The 23522-nt window shown below is 43.8% G+C and overlaps 1 protein-coding gene across 3 annotated transcripts in view; it reads right to left on the bottom strand.

The window, feature by feature from the left end:
• Nucleotides 1-13347, bottom strand: part of egln2 (egl-9 family hypoxia-inducible factor 2) — a 43390-nt gene extending 30043 nt beyond the window's left edge. For 2 of the 3 annotated variants that reach the window (XM_083773550.1, XM_083773551.1), the window contains exons 1-2: nucleotides 13101-13347; nucleotides 10777-12503 (exon numbers count right to left, since the gene is read on the bottom strand). In XM_083773550.1, the coding sequence (XP_083629676.1) occupies nucleotides 10777-12282 (1506 nt within the window). In that variant the 5' untranslated portion in view covers nucleotides 12283-12503; nucleotides 13101-13347. The remainder of the gene's footprint in view (nucleotides 1-10776; nucleotides 12504-13100) is intronic. The other variant, XM_083773552.1, reaches the window with a different exon arrangement.
• Nucleotides 13348-23522: the final 10175 nt, after the last annotated feature.

Genomic DNA, 23522 nt, shown 5'->3' with positions numbered 1-23522 from the left:
TGCTCTGACTTGGCATTGTACTGCATACTGTATGAGGAAATCATTTGAGAATTACGGTAACTGCCCTGTGGTTTTCAACAACTTCTCTATGGTGCTTTTATGCCCGTGTGCTTACGTGCGTGCCGTGCGTGCACGCGGGCGTGTCTCAGCAGTCAGCACAGTGATTCAGGCATTACTGGTCAGCAATCTAGTTGCTGTGGAATGGAATGGAAACGTGCCAAGGCGTAATGCACAAAATGCCTTTCAGTGCGTGTAGATCACATAACCTAAAATCTAAATCAACGTGTAGACAAAGATCTTTCATTTCGCCCAATTGATACGATAAGCCGATGCTGTGGTTAATGTAAATTAATGTTAATGTGAATAAGAGGAAGTCGATGAGTGCAGAAAGCAGGGAAGTTGATCATGTAGAGAGAGAGAGAGAGAGAGAGACCCTGTTTTTAACCTTTTATGATAGATATGTTTTTAACCATGTAGCACTCTGGGATTCCTTGTGAATGAAAAGTGCAATATAAATAAAATTCATTATTATTATTAAGATAAAAACAGCTTAGGAATATATTCCTTTGCATAGCGAACACTTAAATGAATCACGACAGCCAATAACTTGAATGAGTTGACACTCTCTTCAAGACGAGTCATTTGATGGTCGTTGCCACTAAAGCGAAAGCATCTGCCACTAACGGCCCGCCGTCAGCGAGGAACGCCTGTCACAATTATTACATCATCAATTTGAGATAATCGCAATTATATTCACAATTTTCAAAAATATATGTATATAAAAATGGTCTATGTTAAATCAGTGATTTAAGTCATTTATTTGGCTTTATATCTGCTCTGTGCACAATTTGTGATTACAAAGCCTAAAAGCCAAACAGAAATACAAATTCTGACGTAGCCCAATGTTCAATACAAAAAAAAAAAAAAAAACAATTAAATTGTTAATCTCAATTACTTGTGTGCATAATTAATCGTCAGCTTAAATAACAGCTTGTCATGGTGAGGTGTGCAGTTGCAGTGTGGGTGTTTGAGAGTGTGTGTCAGACAACAGGGAGGGGGGGGGGGTGGGGGCACCTGAGGACACACTGCAGCAGACGTTTGCATTGAACAGCATCTGCAGTGTGGGCTCTCTCTCTCTCTCTCTCTCTCTCCTCTTGTTCTCAGTGCAGTGTGGAGTCTCTCTCTCTCTCCTCTTGTTCTCACAGTTCAGCTCCTCACATCGCACCCCTATAGCTTAGCAAACTGGTTCCCAAACACTGGGTCGGGACGGGAGACCCATTTGTTCCTACATTTTGTTTTTAACCCATTTAGACATGAGGACGATTCTACAAATGCCTTCTAAATCCTGACAGTTTTCTGAAAGAAACATGCTTCAGTCCCCAAAATTATATGTAATTGCCCGCCGAGCCCCATCTGAAAATATCTTGTTCCAGGGAGCAAGAAGCAAAGATTTGAGTTAAGAAACTGTTCTGAAATAATATATTATATCACGATTGTTTTAAAATAGCAGACCTATACCATAGACTGTAAAAAATATGGACAAAGCGTTCCGCGGGTCTAACATGAACGTAAAATGAAGCCTGTAATAATATGCTAATTCCTGATGTAAGTCGCCATCTTTGGTACCAGCTGGCCATTGGCTGGCTCCGTTTTGTATACCAGCTGGTCATTGGCTGCCCAGACAACGAGGCGGGACTTCCCCCCTTCTTCTCCGTTGGTTTTTATTTTGACTCGAGTGGGTGGGGAATCCCGATCATAGACTGTAACGGTAGCCACGCCCCTCAGAACATACGCGACTTTATGGTCATTTTTTTAATTAATGGGACCATAATTTTCCAAAAAGAATATTATGACATTATAAATGAGACTTTAAACTAGTGACTGGAAGAAGAAAGTATTCATGACCATGTTTATTAAGGTAATACAGTCTAGGTGAAGTTGGGCCAAAATACATGGGCCTCTATGGAGCTATGGGGCTTTTTGGGTCCAGTCCAGCGCCACAACAGGCCATTATATGAACTACCGATTTCAAATGAGGCTTCACAAAATATCTGGCTGACTGCCCCCCTGACCTATACAAGCTAGTGAGATCTGCCATTTCTCAATAGCTAAAGTAGAACATAATGCCCAAAAGGGGTTCCCGCCCCAAAAATGGGTTAATTATTTTTTTATTCAAAACATTCCCAAAAAAGCTTAACATTTTCCAAAGATGTATTTTTTCCAGTAATGTCATGTCAAGAAATAAAAGAAAAATCAAAGATGTTCCATAAATTAGAAAACAAAATGTTTAAGTAGTGAAAATAGCCAAAAGAAATAGAAGACACATTGTGAGCTTGTAGCTCTGCTATTTTCACCAGTTTGAGCTAAAAGGTTTGCAAACCACTGCCTTGATGTCCAGTCCTCATCACTGTTTTCTTCCCATATCCACACCTTTTCCATTCATTTGTAACATCCTGTTGTATAGAAGGCACTGCGGTGACTATACTGATAAATGCTGCTGGTCTATGCTAAGCTTATATACGTACATTGTACAAACAATGATAATCTTTCCCTTCTTCTTTTACTTACGTATGCTGCTATATTGTCTGAAGCCTAACAACTCTGCACAAGGTATTATAAGAATAAGGTATACAGCCTTGAAGCCTTCCCACTTCCCCATCTCCTTTAACACCAGCATACTACCATGCTGCTTCCATAAGATAGGGTCTGTGGTTTGCAGCGATATGAGTCGGAGCTGGGTTGACATTATTGTTGGCACTGCCAGCCCCTCTCTCTCTCGCATGCCATACACACACTGCCAGCCCCTGTCTGTCTGTCTGTCTGTCTGTCTGTCTGTCTGTCTGTCTGTCTGTCTGTCTGTCTGTCTGGTATACACACACTGCAGAGCAGAGCTCCTCTCTGCATGGGCCCGTTACCAAGGAAACAGTTGGGGAATATTTCGTCTGAGAAGCTAGTGAGGGAATGGTGAAGGTGAGAGGAAGAGGAAGACAGGGGCTGAGGACGAACGAAGGTGTTTTTGACGATATTTTCTAGGTGTGACAATTGACGATGGGCTTAGCTGGAAAACACACATCACAAACGTAAAATATAAAGTAGCTAGAAGTATAGCAGTCATAAATAAAGCAAAACAGGTTCTAGATCTTAAGTCACTTCACACCCTCTACTGTTCCTTATAGTCTTGCCATATTTCCATTACTGTTACAAACTACAAAACATCAATTCATTCACTTGTCATCTTGCAAAAGAGAGCAATAAGGACTATTCACAAGGTTGGTTATCTGGAACACACAAATCCACTTTTTATACAATCAAAATTGCTTAAATTCACAGACATTGTAGCGTACCAGACAGCAATAACAATGTACAAAGCCAAGAACCATAAATTACCAGCAAATATTCAAAATCTGTTTCATGATCGATCGGGAGGGGGGTTATAATCTGAGGGGAGAACTCAACTTTAAAACTTTAAATCGTAATACCACATTGAAAGGTTTCTGCATTTCCATTTCTGGTGTAACACTTTGGAACAGCTTGAGCAAGGAACAAAAGCAATGTCCAAGCATCAATCAATTTAAAGCAATGTACAAAAACATGATATTTTCAAGATACAGGGAGGAAGAAAATTGATTTTTAAAATTGAGTACTCAAAATATATTATATTTATGTATATTATATTATATTATATTTGTGTAGAATGTTTTGTTATATTGTATTGAATTGTCTATATATTAAAATAGACAATCTTTATATATGTATAATATGGATGTATGTGTAACTGAAAAGTAATTTCAGTTAACCCATTGACGCCTGGTGCAACGTATACGTTGTTCTACCCTTGATGCCGGCGCGCTCTCTGTGTCTCATCAGCTATTGCTATACATGTAGCAACATAACTATTTTAAAAGAAATCATCAGAATTTGAAGGTTTTCAGAAACCTTAGGTCAGGCCCTAGAAGGCGTTCCCAGATTCGGCCTCAGGCATCAATGGGTTAAAGAGGGGTGTTTATAAGTTTTTACTTCTTCTCACTCCTTTTCGGATATGCTTAGATTTATTTCTTTTATTATTTTCCTTTTATTTCTTCTTGATATTTTTTTTTGTTAACTATTTTATTTTAATTATTTTTCATTGTGAAATGCAAGGAATTGTTCCGTTTATTGGCATATTCGAAATAAACATGACAAACAAGGTGAAGGTGCAGTGGCGTGCACAGACATTTAGAGGGGCAGGTGCTCAAGTGAAAAAAGGGCACCTTGTGCAGCGCATTTTGGGGCGGGAACCCATTTTGGTGCTTTAGCTATTGAAAAATAGCAGATCTACAAGCTCATAGCGCGCCACCGAGTGGCGCGCTACGAGCTTGTAGGTCTGCTATTTTTCTTTAATCGAAGAACCACTGACATAGAAACATAGCTTTAGATTGTGGGGGCCTAAATAATATAGTAGAAGCGTTTTTTTTAATCAAGATAAAAAATAAATAAAAAATCTTTTTTTTAAGAGCAAAATTGCCAAAAGGGCAGGGGGTGCTCTAGCACCCCCTAGTGTCTATCTGTGCACGCCACTGTGAAGGTGAGAGGATGAAGAGGACGGACATCCAGGAGAGAGGGAATAAAAGGAGGAATAGACAGGGAAGACAGGAGGAGGAAAGATAAAGCTATTGTAATATAGGGATGGCCGTCGATATGACATTTCTGGCCGATGTCCGTTATAAATAATTGCTGTTGATAACCGGTATAAACAGATGTTGATAATTGATCTCATTCTGTATTAAAAATGTAAGTATAATCATTCTGAAAAAGGCATATAACCCATTCTGACCTGAGATCAGATTCATACGAGGTTTCCACTGGAAACGCTGGTCTGACGAACCCATTCTGACCCGAGATCAGATTCTAAAAATGTCAGTCGTTCTTCGATTTTTTTTCAAAAATAGCAGACCTACAAGCTCATATCGCGCCACTCGGTGGCGCGATATGAGCTTGTAGATCTGCTATTTCTCAATAGCTAAAGCATGACATGATGCCAACACCAAAATGGGTGCCCGGTCAGAATGGGATAAACACCGTTATTGAAATGTTGGCCCATATCCAGCTTGAAAGTAAGTGTGGACCATTTTAAAAGCTTCCCCAGAAAACACTGCTAGAATCTGCCGCCTTCTTCATCGCAAAGGGCTTTTTCAGGATTTTATTTTTCAAAATAATAATAAAATTAAATATCGGCTAAAACCAATATTATTCTGATATAGGTTCGATACCAATGTTGCACTTGCCGACAGTCGTACGGATACAGAGGCTACCATATCGATACGGCAGGAAATGCTGTGTGACACGGCTTTAACAAACAAAAATCAGTTTCTGTTCCGACAGTGGCGATATAATATACGATTACATCTTTTGCATTTAATCCTTTAAAACATTTTTGTATTAATTTAACCTTGCTTTTTGTTTAAATGTTATCAACTAAGTTTTTCAAAACTCTTTTTGGAAACCTTGTTTGAGGGTTCTTTTTTTGACAATTATATTGGTCAAAACATCGGCAATCGATGGTCTAAGATTCTGCAAAAGTAAAATTAGTATAGGACACACTCAGGCCCCTTTTCCACCGGTTGGGAACCGGTTCAGTTCTTTTTGGTTCTTAGTCCATGAGCCAGACCTCCAAAATTGGAATGTTAATTATGAATTGAGCGTGCAAAACCATACCTATATTAAATTGTATGCAAAACCATACCTATATTAAATTGTATGCAAAACCATACCTATATTAAATTGTATGCAAAACCATACCTATATTAAATTGTATGCAAAACCATACCTATATTAAATTGTATGCAAAACCATACCTATATTAAATTGTTATCACCATGAAACTTCCCCAGTTGATTACTTACACAAAGACAATGATTTATTGTATTACAAATCTTAAAATTTTAAATATGAAAATTAGGCATCATATAGGAAAACATGCAAAAAACATAAAATATGAAAAAGCTACTATACTGTGAAGGGTTATCATATATAAATTTACTTATATTGATCCTATAAACAATTTAATATAGGTATGGTTTTGGTTTTGCTCATGGACTAAAAACTGGTTCTGAACTGAACTGGTTCCCATGTGCAACCAGTGGAAAAGGGGTCTCATTGAGCCAGAAGGCAAAGCTCTGCGTCTACCGAGCAATCTTCGTTCAGGTCAAGTGTGGGTCATGACCGAAAGGATAAGGTCTCGAATACAAGTGGCCGAAATGAGTTTTCTTCTACGGGTGGCTGGCATCTCCCTTAGAGATAGTGTGAGACGTTCAGTCACCCGAGAGCGACTCGGAGTAGAGTCACTGCCCTCCATTTGGCTGCAGTGCACACTCATCTCCTCATCTTACACCCGCTCCGGTACGCTCTTTACAGAGGGCCGTGTCAGGATAAACTGTGTATGGTAACAAACTATAGTCAGACTTTGTTTTTTTCTTTAAAGGTGGGGCATAAGAACGAGCGTAGATTGTATCGACTGACGGTGCAAATCATCTTGCAGGAGCCAGTTGATAACATCTGGGTCACAACTACAGTACGGAAAGGTTATTTAATATAGGACCACCATATTTGACATGGCCAAAGCATTTCCGGGGGTCCCCAGCCCCCCTCCCCTCCCCCAATACAAACTGACTGCAACAATAACCTTAATAATAGAGAAAATATAAATGAATACTGAAACCAGATATAATCATTAAGGAACGTTTATGCATGCACTATGTGTAAACTCTTGATTTCCATTTTTCCAGCCATTCAGTTGCAAAAAAAACCCCCAACAAATATTATTTTTTTTAATAATTTGGGGACCCCCCACAATAATTTGGTGCCCCCCCCCCCCCCCCTGAGGGGTCGCGATCCACGGGTTGAGAACCCATGCCCTATAAGACAAAAAAAAAGAGACATGAAATGACCAATCACGGACGTCCTTAGACCAATCACGACTTCAGTTACGGCCAATCAGAGTCCATGGCAAAACCCTGACATGTTGACTGATTCAAATGGGTTGCATCTGACTGATCATGCATCTCTGATCATGTGACATTATTGTACAGCTGACTCACAATACTGTATCCATCCACACTGAGAACCAGCATGCAGTCCATGATGGAACAGAGTAATTAGGAGGCAATATTAAAAAAAAAGACAATTTTCACCAGCCTTAAACACATAATGTCTTCTCCAGTCTCAATAAGAATGCATAAACTGCTGACTGTAACTTTCCTACCCGTCTGTAATGTCACCGCGACAGCATTTAATAGACAGCCTTCGACCTCCAATCGCCAAAGGCCGCTCTCTTAAAGCGGAGCAAAGGCTGCTGATAGGGGAGTGAGAGCTACCAGTCCTTGTTTGAACACAGAAGATGGGGTAATAATAACACAGTACAAACTGATAAGACTGTCTGGCAGATACACTACATGTGCGTGTCTGTGCCGTCTGTGTGGCAAAAACAAAACCTCTTAACTCCATTGGACGCTAAAAACTGGTCTGCTAAAGCAACCAACTCCACCACCTCTTCCCCTCTCATGCAAGTAATTGACGATATATACACATTTCAAATTCTAGTGAATTTATCAACCACCACCACCCCTATATCTTTTTCTTCCTCTACTTGATGAATCACTAGATCTCCGACTGTATAATTAGCAAGTTAGCCAAGTAAGCTCGTATCGCGCCACTCGGTGGCGCGATATGAGCTTGTAGATCTGCTATTTTTAAATAGCTAAAGCATAACATGATGCCAACACCAAAATGGGTGCCCGGTCAGAATAGGTTATAGTTGTCTCCACCAGCCGAAGGCATGGGGAGAGTATGTTTTGCACTCCGTCCGTCCGTCCGTGTGTCCGTGTGTCCGTGTGTCCGTCCGTGAACAGCTAATCTCAGCCACCGTTAACCCGGTCGATGCCAAATTTTGCACACACACTCCCTGGATGCCAACCATGAACCTCTGCCCCAAACTTTCCAGAACGGCCTGTTATAGCGCCACCAGGAGGCCGCTTTGTGCAAAACAAGTTTTTGCACAGTACACCTACAGATTTTGTCCAAACATCACGCAAATTGGTACACAGTCTCTCTAGAGCCATTCAACCAAACCGCTCTTTCAGATTTCTCAGACTCCATCCTGATTGGTTAAGATTGGCTTCCAAAGTTCACAGGAGTGCTCAGTTTCAAACAAAATGCTGCAAATCATGAACACATCGCGAGATTTCCGTGAAATTGTGCACCCACATTCCCACTAGGCCGAGGACGAAATGCCACATGAACAATTTCAACTCAGCCTCAAGGTGGCGCTATAACTGGCCCACAAGTGTTTTTACCTCTAACTGCACGGATCTGTGGATAACTTTCTATGCCAACTCCCTAGAGGCCAAGGAAAAACCTTTGCCTGGAATTCTTCACATCTGCTCATCCTGGTGGAGACCTGTGCCCAGTAGGGCACTTTTTCTAGTTCTAAATATTTTTGTGTCGTACGCAAAGAGGTAGGCATCGGATTGTATCTCCATCTCTATCTCTATTGTACTAATAATCAAACTAGAAACTTTTCAAAGTGTTCAAATAAATGTAGTGGAGTATAATTAGTAGAATATTCACCTCTGAGATGTAGTGAAATTGGAAATACTCCAGTAAAGTACACACACCTCAAAATTGTACTTAAGTGCAGTACTTAAGTAAATGTAATTCGTTACTTTATACCACTGAATGGGTAAAAGTGTCTAGACAGGCCTGTGATGTTTAACTCACGAGGCCATGGAGGGCAGGCACCATTCAAGAGTCCAGAACGATCAGACAGCGCATGTGAGAAACAGACAGGTCAACCGTGTGAGAGACAGACAAACAGACAGGTCAACCCGATAACAGAACAGACAGGTGGATCGATCGATGGCAACAAAGGGTGTCAAAAATAATAGGAGTATAGCTTAATTTTATAAGAACACCTGGGATCATCAATCAATATCGTTTGACGAAAACCATACGAAATCATATCGACATCGGTAATATCGGTTATCGGCCATAACAATTAATTATATCGGATATCGATATACGCAAAAATGTCTCATCGGCTCATCCCTACAGATTATTGATTTTCTTAGAGATTATTTTATCCATTCCTTTGTCAATTAATCGAATAATCGATTAAGCACTCAAAATAGTGAAAACAGCAGGTCTACAAGCCACTGAAGCCAGGCAAGCTCACAACGTGTGGACAAGTTGGAAGCTTGTAAATCACATCGGCCATTTTCACTTTTTTTCTATTTTTAAGATTTGAGATTTATCGCCTGTAATGACGTGTAAAAAATAGTGATGAATTATTAATTGATTATTGCATTAACATATTGGTTCTCTATACTCTGTGGATATACAGTGTGAACTTAACAATGATAAATGAATATGATAATACCTTTTATATAATCACCAACATGAATTATGTTTGTTATTTACAGCTAGGTAGAGTTTGAGTAGTGTGGCGAGATGGAAAAGGGTACCCGGGCCGTTACCACACAAACCAGGCTCAGATAACCCTAACCTAAGCGGGGTCACTTTACCAAATACCAACTAGTAACATTACTACAGATACAATCCAAACAAACAGTTTATTTATGCTGTGGGGCATATTCACTTGTCTCATGAAGAGAAAATAACTGATATGGGGGGAAAGCAAGCAAATGACATATACACACACGCCATGCCAACGTCAACGACGCCTTGTTTGCGTGTACGGTACAGGAAACGAGATCGAGATAGAACGTCATCTTCAAAGCCACGGAGACAACGATGGCAGAAGAGATACCTACAGCCATGCAAGCGAGGTGCCAACGACAGTGTTGTGGCAGCGACAGGGGCAGGCTGAGGCAGGCCTGCAGGGTGCCCGGGCACAGAGCCAAGGCCACAGGAGCGCCAGGTTGGCGTGCAAACTGGAAATTTGTCATGCCGCTATGAAGTTCAGGATCTGAAACCAATGGGTTTTTACTCTGGCGTACTGCCTGTGTTCTGGTACGTAACAAATACAATCTGGAATCTTAGACTATAATATCGATGTCAGGTTTTAAGCCATTGTGTGACCTGAGATCAGATTCTAAAAATGTCTGTTTGAAAATGACAGTTTTCTGAAAAAGCTAGTTTTCTGAAAAAACTATGTTTCTATGTCGGTCGTTCTTCGATATAAAAAAAAAAAGCAGACCTACAAGCTCGTAGCGCGCCACTCGGTGGCGCGATATGAGCTTGTAGATCTGCTATTTTTAAATAGCTAAAGCATAATGTAATGCTAACACCAAAAGGGGTTCCCGCCCAAAATGGCCAGAGTGCCAGACTCACCCTGACAATTACACTACCTACACCTGCTCTGTGTGTGTGTGTGTGTGTGTGTGTGTGTGTGTGTGTGTGTGTGTGTGTGTGTGTGTGTGTGTGTGTGTGTGTGTGTGTGTGTGTGTGTGTGTGACTGTGTGTGTGTGTGTGTGTGTGTGTGTGTGTGTGTGTGTGTGTGTGTGTGTGTGGACTGGAGGAACAATACAGACACAGAAGACATTGAGAGGAACTGGTGGCGATGTCATCAGACTGACATCAGACACTTTCGTGGCCTATAATTTATACCAGCTTTGCTTTGCTGCAATCACCCTCCCCCGTCTTCCCAGATGTTTGGTGATCACCCCGCCACCACCGTAAATCCAGACTATGTATGAGCCTTAACCCTTAGTGATAAGCCATCACCTCAAACTGTAGTATGAATGCAGCTTCATGCGTTGGGAACACAGCATTGTTTCTCACCTTAGTGCGACCGTTGATGACGCAGTTCCCCAGCTGTCCACCGGCGGCGCTGTGCATGATGGCCTCGTCGACGTGCGCCAGGAGCTTGCCGATGCTCTGGCAGCCCGCCTCGTGTCCTTCTACCCAGGCGATCTGGTCGCCCCGGATGTTCCGCGACGGAATGTTCTTCTGGCTGACCAGCTGGCCACCGCGGAACCGCCCGGTGCTGTTCAGCACCTCCACCTCCTCCAGCACGCGCTCGCCCAGCCCGCGGCCCAGGAAGTTGTCCACCAGGCAGATGCCGTAGTGCTTCAGACAGGGGACGATGTTCTGCTGAGCGACGCGCTCCATCGACCAGCCCGACCCGGCGGAGACCTGCAGCGACGGCGGGATGGCGCCGGCCTCCGCGGGGGGGGAGGCCGCCTGGCCGTCGGAGGCCGCAGAGGGCGGGCCGCCGCCGCACGACGCCGGCTCATATCCGCCGCCGTGGTGGAGCCTGGTGGTGTCGGAGCTATGCGGTTGAGGTGCGCTATAGTGCAAATTATTGTTGTGGTTCATTCGGTCGCTGTGGATCATGTCATTGGCGAGAGGCGCGACAACCCGGGGCGCACCTGAGGATCTGTGGAGGATGTCGTCCTCCGCAAGCCGCCTCCTTTTGAAATCTGCAGTCGGCGTTGAGTCTCCTGGGCAAAACGTCAGCGCCACAGAAGGACTTCCTAACCCCGATGACCCCGATAATAACTCCATGTGACCGTTGATAGTATCTGACTCTAACCCCGATGACCCCGATAATAACTCCATATGACCGTTGATAGTCTCTGACTCTAACCCTGATGACCCCGATAATAACTCCATATGACCGTTGATAGTCTCTGACTCCGGATTCTCCCCACCTCTCCGTTTCTGCTGCTGCTGCGCCTGTCTGGCCTGTCTCAGCTCGCCCTTGTTGACACTCGTCTCTATCAACGAATCACATTCGTCGGGACGTCTTCCGTCTCCGTTCTCCATCACGCATGCTTTGCTGAAAAGGGGGTAACCGCGACGGGGCGCCGCCTCCGCCGCGGTCCCTTCCAACGGCGGAGGGTAGCCTTTGGGCATTTGTTGAGTCCAAACGCAACTGTGGCTCCCTTCCAACGGCGGAGGGTAGCCTTTGGGCGTTTGTTGAGTCCAAACGCAACTGTGGCTCCCCTCGATGCCGGAGCACGGGGACACCACTCCGTTACAGTGACCAATTCCCAGTTCAGACGGCATCCGCACGACCGTGAACCCAGTACTGGGAGCGCTTTGGGAGGCGAGGCCCGGCAGTAATGATTCGGACGCCGCTGCGGGACTGGCCCCCGGCGGCACCACCACCGTGCAGTAGCGCTTCTGTCCCATGTTCTCTTCTCGGTGATGTGGCCGAAGCTCACGCGGCTTCTTCAGTGTCACTGTCGTCAGTCTCTCCTGAGACGCCGAGACGCTGACTCTGGCTCTGTGGTGGGAAGAGCTGCAGGGCTCTAAAAGGTCCATGTGTTCCCACCTCTCCATTTCATGGCTGCTGCTCGCTCACGTAGCTCACGTCCTCCTGGCTTCATTGGCACCGAGTCACAGCGCGAGTGCAGCACACGACCGCTGGGGGAGAGAGGAGCGGCAGCAACGCTGCTGCTGCTGCTCCTTCTGGAAGTTTCCCGTTGAGGACTTCTTCCACTGGGCTTTCTGTCAGCCATCAAAGATCTGGACTAGACTCCCATGCATTTAGTCTTTATGTCCTGGGTGGCATTGAAGCAAACATGAGAACACAAAACAAGATGTTAGTCTGATTGATAGAAAACAAGGATAATCATATTGCTCCAGAAGCTTTTATTTAAAGGTAGGATATATATATAGATATATAGTCAATACAGACCACTTCTTGTTCTAATGATTAGATTCTAATCTAGTGAGTAGTGACCCTACTACTCTATACTAATTAGGCTATTTGTATGATATTTTCTGAATAATGCCAAATCTTGAGGATGTGACTTTCTGTAGGCTATACTTAAGGTGAATTTAGTAGCAATTAAATGTTTTTTTTTTCTTTCCCAAATTGAAATATGAATCGAGTATATGCACTGAAACGCCCAGGAGGTCTTCATGTCATGATGTCCATCGAATTTATTTGATTAAACAACAATTTGGGTTGGATATAAAACTGTATAAGATCTTAACAAGACATAGCCTACACAAGAAAAAGAAAAATATATACGATATAAAAGAAAAGTCATGGTGCAAAGCGTTGTCAGCTTGTATAGTTGTGCGTTTAGTCCGTAGTACCCACCACAGACTGTAATACATAAGACTATATAATGTAACATAAGGGGTCTTACCATGGGCAGAGCTACAGCAGCGTACGTGACCGTCCGCGGGTAGTGGGTACGCATGTTCCGGGATTCCTAATGCCGCTCGTCATCCCATGCTATTTTTATTTTGTTTTTTTTTGTTTTTCGCTCGGTTATAAATAACAGAGAAACCGACACCGTTTACTCTTCGACGCTCACGCTGGTATTATATTAAACCAGGGAAGCGTCGGTCCAGACCGGCGGGGGGTACAGTACAGTACAGTACAGAGACACGCACACACGCACACACTGACACACACACCCCAACAACAAACAGAAAGTCCGATATCGTTCCGCCGAACGTGCGTCTCTCCCTCCCCTGTTAACTCCCACCACACTCCACAGTATCCTCCTATCTCTCTCTCTCTCTCTCTCTCTCTCTCTCTCTCTCTCTCTCTCTCTCTCAAATGCAATTCAATTCAATTCATTTGAATTCAAAAGAGCTTTATTGGTATGACTCGTTTACATTGCCATTGCCATCTCTCTCTCTCTCTCTCTCTCTCTCTCTCTCTCCATTCCATAGTGCTCCATTCCCTCTGCTGTCAGTTACACGTGCACAGAGGTCACGTGACGTGTTTCTACTACAGCTCTGTACCACAAAAGTATGGCTGGCAAAGTGGCATGCCTCCCCTTGATTCCATGTTTTCAACATATATATATATATATATATATATATATATATATATATTTTTTTTTTGTATATCTCTGCTGTCTGGAAGAAACCACCTAACTCCAAAAATGTTCATTTATCAAGAAATGAAAAAAAAAAATAAACCATCCAGCTCAAGTGGAGTTTAATAGCAGGTTTGATTGATTGATTGAAGTATTCATTAACAGATTGGAGAATTACAGTATACATTTCAAGAGCAACTCAATACAGTTTTGTGTCGACGCGCTTCTTAATAATCATTGGTTACATTTCTTTAACCAACAAACAGACATAAAGTGTGTTCACAATCATCAGAAAAACACTAAACGGGTGGAGCTAGCTGGTTTGGCAGATAGTTTGAGGATCCAATGGAGTTGTATCAGGTACGGTTCGCCCCTAAACCATCTTGCCCCTCGCCGACCTCAGTCATTTTGTTTTTACTGAGAATAAGGTTAGAAATACCAGCCTTGTGGTTAGAGTGTCCGCCCTGAGACAGGGAGGTCAATCCCCGGCCGGGTCATACCAAAGACTCTAAAAATGGGACCCAGTGCCTCCCTGCTTGGCACTCAGCATCAAGGGTTGGATTGGGGGTAAGTCCCTGTGACATACTAGCGTCATGTCCAGGGGGTGTACTTGTACATCAAGCCAACGGCGTCAACTCTGCGGGTGCGCAGGAGCAGAAGCACCCACTGGCAAAATAATAAGCCAATATCAACATGCAGTATATGCACCCACTGTCCTGACTGAAATGTCCCTTCCACAGTGGTCATGTTGTCATGCACGTAGTCAGATGCCTTTACGGGGGGTTGGGGGCGCTTGGGCCAAGATAGGTGTTGGGCCGCCGCCCATGGGCATTCAAATGCTAATAAGGTGGCTTTTGTTCTGCTGCCAGGTAGAGAGTATAAATGTTGACTCTGACAGCACTATCAGCGCCAACACAAAGAGCTCTTTTAAGAGCTAATAGCAGCCAGCCGCCGCGCAAATATGCCCGAAAATATCAACCCATCTGGAAAGAGACATTTACCTGGATCACGTACGACTAAAAGACAAAGTGTTTTGTAGCATCCACAATGGGACAAGCGAGACTCAATCACCTTGTTCTGATAAACTGTCACAGCGACATGGTGCAGGAATTTAATTGGACATGGATGTTATAGCCAACGAGTTCATCAGCCGTGCAGCTGTATAAGGAGAAACACTTTCCTCGTACGTTAAATGGTATACGTCAATAAGCGACCGCCACAAAGCGACTGCTTTACTGTTTATCATTGATCATGCTGAAATGCTGAAACAATTTAATGTGTTCGTTGTGAACTGAAACACTGTGTTCATTAGCAAAGTGTAAATAAAGTACCAACCGAAAAAACAAAAAACGTTTTTTTGACACTGCTGGGGGGGGGGGGGGGGGGGGGGGGACCTTCCGCCTCTGCATCAAGCTGCCTCACGCTATCAGAAACAGGAGATAGGCTCCTGCCCCCTATGGGCCTCGATCATGGCTCGGCAAGGCTACTTATAAGGTTAGAAATGCGTTTAGTGTTATATAGGCATAGTTTTACTGGGGTTAAGTTTAGGTATAGGGTTAGGTTTAGGCATAGTTTTACTGGGGTTAAGTTTAGGTATAGGGTTAGGTTTAATACCAGGCCGTGCAGTTCCCCCGGCTGTATGCCGGCTGTTTGGTATTCCTGAGAACCACTGTAGATGCTTTGACGAAAACCTCCTAACGTCATGAATACCAAACAAGTCGCCCCTTTACCAACTCGCCCCGGGCGTACAACCGGGCGGAACTGTGCGGCCTGGTATTCCTATAAGTAGCCTAAGTAAATTATGCTTAACCCATTCTGAACGGGCACCCATTTTGGTGTTAGCATCATGTTATGCTTTAGCTATTTAAAAATAGCAGATCTACAAGCTCATATCGCGCCACCGAGTGGCGCAATACGAGCTTGTAGGTCTGCTATTTTTTGAAAAATCGAAGAACGACTGACATTTTTACAACTGATGAGTGCCCGCGGCCGTATCCTACCAGCCGCGCGCACCCCCAGACCCCAGTACAGTGTGTACGCTACTCCACACAGCTGGTTTATTTACCTAAGTATAAATTCCTTAGAGTACAAGTACCATTGCTCTTTATGTCATGGCCTGAGTGTACAACAATAAAATTAATTATTACTTGTGACCAACCTACCGAATTACATTAATTTTATAGACCACCACCTTATAGAGCAAAACCTAGAACCGTGAACTTTAAGACAGAGTTCTCGTTACGGCAATGCACGCACACACGAACCCACTCGCTTGATCTCAAGAAAGTCCTCTCTCTCTCCAATATCCGGTGTTCCCCGTTAACACCAGTTAACATGGGCTTGATCTAAGAATACCCTGATGTCTGTTTAGACTGCGAGACCTGCAGGATGCAGCTTAATGTCAACGACAGTCAATCATCATGCGGTACCTTATTCTCGATCAAGGGATGCCCTCGAAAGACGTCCTGCGCCTCTCGGCAACACCAATACACTTCCCTATAACCAGGGACTGAGAGTATTCACGACTGTGACATGTAAATATCTATTTACACTCCAGTACTCACTCACCAACAGGGTAATTCAGAGGAAACGGCGGAGGAGAAATACACACGCTTAAATGGTAAAATGCATGGGAGTCAGACAAAACTGTTTAAGTAGAGGTAACAGTTGTTTTAATATCCATAAGAGTTCATTACAGAAAAATATAGCACAGAGGCCAAAGCCTCGAAAGTAAAAAGAGTATACAATACAAAAATCTGTATTAAGTTGTCAGCTCGGAGGAACCAAGGAAGAGAGACCTCTCTCCCCTTATCATAAGCATTTATACTTTGATGCTATATGCAACTTTCCCCGCCCTGCCCGGATGTGCCGTCGCTATGGTTACATTTCAAAACACCTCTAAGCATAAATTTGTGCTAAACATTACAGTTCCTATACATATCGCCCTATATGGGCCTTCAGTATTGGTTAACATACAGTTACATCTCCGATCACCCTCTCTGTACCACAGAGAGGGCCCCTGGCTTCCCGTCAGTTTTAACTGCCTTGCCCTAACCCGACTATGCATCTACTTCCTGTCTCATACAATACAGGCAGCTGCTATGACATTTTCACGTTAACACATTTCAGGTTAACCAACGTAAATCCATCCAGTCTTCGCAGAAGGGTCGACTGCTGCGTGCGAAGACCCCCGCCCTTGGTTCGGGCCACTCAGCTTGCTGGGGCGGTGGAGGTGGCGCCCTCAATGGCGCCATCGATGCTGGATGAGTTGGAGGGGACGATCTATTGATACCCTCATCGTAGGCCCACCTCGGCCCATTCTGTGGACGGTATACTGCTCCGTCCATTGTCCCACGAGTCATCTCGTGAGCTGAATAACGGGGGGAAGCCTGCGCCCCTCGTCTCCCTCTGTACGCACCTCTGTGCCGATGGCTCTGTCCCCCTGCTCCACTCCTGTTTCCTATATGGGAGGGAGGGGTCGGGGGCGGCTTGGTGGGTCCTTTTGGCTGTGACACACGGGGCTATTTCTGAAGTCGGGGCCGGGCCGGCCGCCCTGGCTCTCAACACTAACCTTATTCGTAACCTTAACCTCAGTAAAGCTATGCCTAAACCTAAACCTATACTATACCTATACACTTAACCCCAGTGAATGCCTAACCCTAAACTTATTTCTAACCTTATTCTCAGTAAAACAAAATGACTGAGAATCACGCCGAGCGGTCGGCGTGAGGTTAGCGGAAAGAATCGAGGGGCGAGATGGTTTAGGGGCGACCGTACCTGATGGATGGTTTAGGGGCGACCGTACCTGATAGATGGTTTAGGGGCGACCGTACCCGATACCTATATTTGTTTAAGGGGAAGTGAGGTGAATTGTGCCGGACACAGTATTATCCAGCACAATGCCAGGAATGGGGTTAAGTTAGTGGATTATTGGGGCCCACACTGAGGGCTTACTATAGAGGAAGGGGGAGGTCTTTTTTGACAAAAGGTTGGTATAGTACGCACTGGTCGCATGCTATACATTCATTCAGCATGGACATACAGTACGTGATTGGTCAGAGAGGCCGACGTGGACTACGTGCTGGATCAGTAGGGCTTCTCACACCTCAGCAAGCACACACATGCACGTACACACACACACACAGTCGCACACACACACACACGCATGCACACACGCACACGCGCGCACACACAGCCAGCCAGCCAGCCAGCCAGCCGGCCAGCCAGCCAGTCAGTCACTTCAACTGATTAACCACTTAAACCCTATAGGAATCATCTTGTGAGCTATACGTTGAGCTATTTCTGAAAATGTGGACATTTAGGGATACCAAGTTGAAAATGGTTTACTGTATTCATAAGAAGAGTCAGTGACAGTGAGTGTTCACTCAAAGACATGAGATCATGGCTAACGGATTGTGTAAATAGATAACAGATCTGTTGTGAACTTTGGTATTGTGGTCTGCAAGAGTCTAAAAGAAAGCTTTACATATTGTGCATTACATTCACCCATTCACACACACACACACACATTCATACACCGATGGCGGAGGAAGCCATGCAAGGCACCAACCTGCACACCGGGAGCAATGAATTAGGGGTTCGGTGTCTTGCTCAAGGACACTTCGACACTAACTGGGGGAGCCCGGGTTCAAACTGGCAACCTTGGCAACTGGCAAACTTGCGGTTACCATCCAGCCACTCTACCCCTGAGCCACCGCTGCCCCTCATAGATCCACTGTTCTCACTGTATATATTTCTCTGTGTCTGTCTAATAAACGTCTGGGTTTCCGAGGCTACTTCGACACTCACTCTGGGGGGAGCCCGGGATCGAACGTCCAGCCATCCAGACGCTCTACCGGCCACTCTACCGCTGAGTCACTGCCGCCCCGTGAAGTTATCTTCACAAGCGTTCGACTTTTATGAAGCTTTTATATTATATGGCAATTCAGACAAAATTGTAAAAAAAAAAGAAAAGAAAAGAAACCTCACGCTCATCTGCTGGAGGATTTCAGTAAGGTGCTGAAGGAGGTCAGTACTAGCAATAAATTGATTGAGCACAGATTTTTGTGTGCGAGGCCTCCCTTTATATTCCCTTCCCCAATTCCTTCCATTTCAGTAAGGCTCTAAAAATGTACAGTATACAGTCTGTCAGCCCAGTTGGACTCCACTCCATCATAATATTTGCCATTGTCAATCATCTATCTGTAAGATACTTTATTGCTGTACACTCTTTAAAAAGAGTGTAACACACACACACACACACACACACACACACACACACACACACACACACACACACACACACACACACACACACACACACACGCCACTACAATGTTATTGATGCACTAATGGAGCCTATAGGGACTCAAGGAGTAAACAAAATCCATGAAAATAAATAAATCTACATGAATCTGAATGTAATGCACACTCTATGTAAAGTGCCTTGGATAAAGGCGCCTTGGATAAATGCACCATTTACCATTTACGGCTGAATATCCAGTGCCCAAATGCAAGGGGGGGGGGGGGGGGGAAGCCACAAAGTCATATCAGACAGGAAAATCACCAAAACACCTCAGCCATACTTCCCGTCTGTTGACTATAGCTGACACTTAATCTTGTAACGCTTTTTTTCTCTCTCTCCTTTTATTCCAGGAACTGCAAAACAGTGCAGTCACACGCCAAGGTCAGTACTCCCAATGCAGCTGGACGGGAATCTCCCAGCCTGCTCTACAGACTAGTGCAAATCTGCACGTATACACATTTCCTCCTCCTCCTCCTCCTCCTCCTCCCTCCCCCCCCCCCCCTCTCTCTCTCTCTCTCTATCTCCCTGTACATGAAGTCGCATGTTCATGTCATCGAGATTATTCATTAAAAAAAAACATTGTGGAGGATGATGGCGTGAGAGAGGGTCAGCTGCTCATCAGATCAAAGTTTGGACCCACCCCCATGCATAAACTTCACACACACACGCACGCGTCGCAACAAAACAACTGTACAAACATTTCTGAGGCTCGTGTCCAGCTCTCTCTGTGCTGATAACACCAAACAATCAGGTATATGATGGGTGTGGTCTTCTTGGGTCCCTGGGGGCCTCTGGGACACAAAAGACCCTCTGGAACTGGCTTCACTGAGGACAGAGGGCATGCGCGGTCGCACGCACGGTCGCACGGTCGCTCGCACGCACACAAGCACACACACCACGAGAGACTTTGCGCATTATAGTCTAGTTATTCTCACAAACACAAGAAAAGCCATGCATGCACCAGACAGAATAAACCACAAAAAGAACGCTATATCTGACATAATTGATTCTGCAAACAGTCAACCCAAAAACAAAAGGAATTTGACTCTAATTTGCCTCCATTATTTGAGTCTAAATAGTACGCCTATACCTGAGCACTGTGACCAGTCCAAAAATAAGGAAAGCTTGCTTTGACTATAGGTATACAGACTCGGTGCACGTGGGTGAAATCACCCCTCAACGTCTTCTGACAGACATACTAGGGGTTGGAACATGCATCCAGCAAGCCCAACCCAGTATTGACTTTGAGTGGCACCACACAAAGCCACAGGTGAACATACTGTATGTCAGACATTACTATTACTAACCCATACCCCAAACATAAACATGACATTACTATTACTAACCCATAGTCCATACCCCAAACATAAACATGACATTACTATTACTAACCCATAGTCCATACCCCAAACATAAACATGACATTACTATTACTAACCCATAGTCCATACCCCAAACATAAACATGACATTACTATTACTAACCCATAGTCCATACCCCAAACATAAACATGACATTACTATTACTAACCCATAGTCCATACCCCAAACATAAACATGACATTACTATTACTAACCCATAGTCCATACCCCAAACATAAACATGACATTACTATTACTAACCCATAGTCCATACCCCAAACATAAACATGACATTACTATTACTAACCCATAGTCCATACCCCAAACATAAACATGACATTACTATTACTAACCCATAGTCCATACCCCAAACATAAACATGACATTACTATTACTAACCCATAGTCCATACCCCAAACATAAACATGACATTACTATTACTAACCCATAGTCCATACCCCAAACATAAACATGACATTACTATTACTAACCCATAGTCCATACCCCAAACATAAACATGACATTACTATTACTAACCCATAGTCCATACCCCAAACATAAACATGACATTACTATTACTAACCCATAGTCCATACCCCAAACATAAACATGACATTACTATTACTAACCCATAGTCCATACCCCAAACATAAACATGACATTACTATTACTAACCCATAGTCCATACCCCAAACAAACATAAGCGCAAGCACGTCGCAACACGACCAAAGCAAAGCAAAAGCAAACTTAACTTTATCCGCAAAACAATGTTGTTTGCACTTGATGATATGAGCAGGATTCGAACCCACTCAACCCAGGAGATACAATGATGGTTGCATATAGCATAATTCTATTACTGAACATAGACAGAGAGTTAAACGGTGTCAGTAAAATGACTACATGGAAGGTCATCATAGGTCACCAGGTCAACTAGTGGAAAGACATAAAGGGACCACATGCAATACCTCCACGGACCACCTGTTGAAAACCCCTGCTTTAGGTGAAAAAGGTTATTTAGGCGCAACAGGGGACACGTATCACTGCGCTCTGGATGTGTGTGTGTGTGTGTGTGTGTGTGTGTGTGTGTGTGTGTGTGTGTGTGTGTGTGTGTGTGTGACTGAGAGAGAGAGAGAGGGTGTGTGATTGTGTGACTGTGGTGTACTTTGAATCATATAGCATATTCATAACTACTTGGTTAGTCATAATTGCAAGCCGCTTCTCCCTTCATCCCATCACAGTGTTTTAACTATTTGCATATCAATTGTTCTACAGGCAGGAAGCCTTGTGGGCTTCACTCTTTGACTTCTCAAGATAATTCTTTGGGAGTGATCTTTTGATCTGATATTATCTTTAGGGTCTCCAAACTAGACCACCTGGGGCTTTAGGCCTTCCTGTTTTAGCTGATAAGTGACAGAGCCATTGTTTAGGGTTACAGGAGGCTACAGTTTGTCTCCATGCATTTTTATGAGTATTACAGGGACTGTCACAGTTGGGGGTCTTTGATTAGCTGTTTCCCCTGACACACACACACACACACACACACACACACACACACATCTACATCTACATCCTCCTGGAAGAAATGACACGACAAGTGGCACCCGATGTGGTTTTGCTGGCGTGGAGAATTCTGCGGCACAAAAACCGAACCTGCGAAGTATCTGTGGATTTTGTGGATTTACCTTAAGTTCTATTTTTTTTGGAGGGAGTTCTGCGGACCCAAGGACTGACAAGAATTCGTAAGCTAAGTGTTAGGACCATAGTGTAGGTCAGTGCACACTGTGTTAAGAAGTTTAGGGATTGAGCGTGTGTGCGTGGTATGAGTGAGCGACTGTGTGTATGTGCTTGGTTTGCTTGATTTTGTCTGTGAGTCCATGTTCATATATGTGTTAGTGCTGGTAGAGCATCTTTGTGAGCTGTGATTGAATGCCAAATAGTTCTCAATTAAGTATTTTGTTGCCATTTTTAATTGTGCAGTCACTGGTAATTTTGGTTAGCTTGGCTGTATAACTTGCTGTTGTTCAGTGACTTACGCGGTTTTTGGGTGTGATTTGGCATTTATTCATTGTTTCGCGTTGCTCTACTGGTTTGCGGTGAAGAGGGACAGTCTGAGGCTTTCTTTGTCTCTGTGACAAGTGTGACAATGGTGTGCTAGAGCGGGGGAGGATTTAATGCTTTAGGCTTGGGTATTGTTATTTGGGCTGGCCTATTGGTATTTCTGTAACATGTGAAACATGTTTCAGAGGGGGGAGTAATATTGATATTAAATTGGGGATTTAATTCAGGTCTAAAATTAAATTGGCTTTAATTTGGAGTCCAAGCTAAATGTAGGAGGTAAATGAGAATACATTTCTCATTGTAAATTGATCACATTTAGGATATTTCATATCCTTTGTAAAATTAGGTATAGGTTAATTTGGATTGTTAAGCCTACAGGTTTATTTTAGTCAAAATATATAGTCTGCATATAAGTGAGTTGACCTTAGGGATCGACGAAACCACTGGCACTGTTGCTTAGATGTAAATGAGCTAGTGAGTACATTTGACATGCTTTCACTGAAGTGATCAAGGGGGGTCTGTCTAAAAGAGAAGATAGAGGCATTTCTATATTGCTTTCTTAAATTGCAGACTAAGTATAGTTTGTCTATCTCATTTCTTTATTTTACACTTTCCCGTGTGAATGGGGATAAGAAAGTATTGCATGTTTTACTTGAGTGAGTTTGTTGACTATCTACTCATTCTGAGGGGACAGTATGCAAATGAGTATGCATGTCTGACTGTGTGAGGTGAGGAGACATGCATGCGTGAGTGTGTCACCCAGAATGAGTGACAGTTAGTGAGATTATCTACAATTTAGTAGTTATGGCCACAACGCGTACTCCAGTGCAGATTGTGCACAAGAAATACCCATCTAAGAATATTTCCAGCATTTCAGGAAAATGGCATAAGCGTTGGCCTCAGATTGACAGGCCATGGCCAAAAGAAGGCTCTTTCGAGGTAGAAGACCTTTCATCTATAAAGGCGGAGGTGTGTACACATAGAGAAGATCAGACAACAAAAGAGAGAGAAATG

Source organism: Protomyctophum parallelum, assembly GCF_964188405.1.
Source record: "Protomyctophum parallelum genome assembly, chromosome: 9".
In the NCBI taxonomy this organism is placed as follows: domain Eukaryota; kingdom Metazoa; phylum Chordata; class Actinopteri; order Myctophiformes; family Myctophidae; genus Protomyctophum; species Protomyctophum parallelum.
This window is presented reverse-complemented; position numbering and strand designations above follow the sequence as displayed.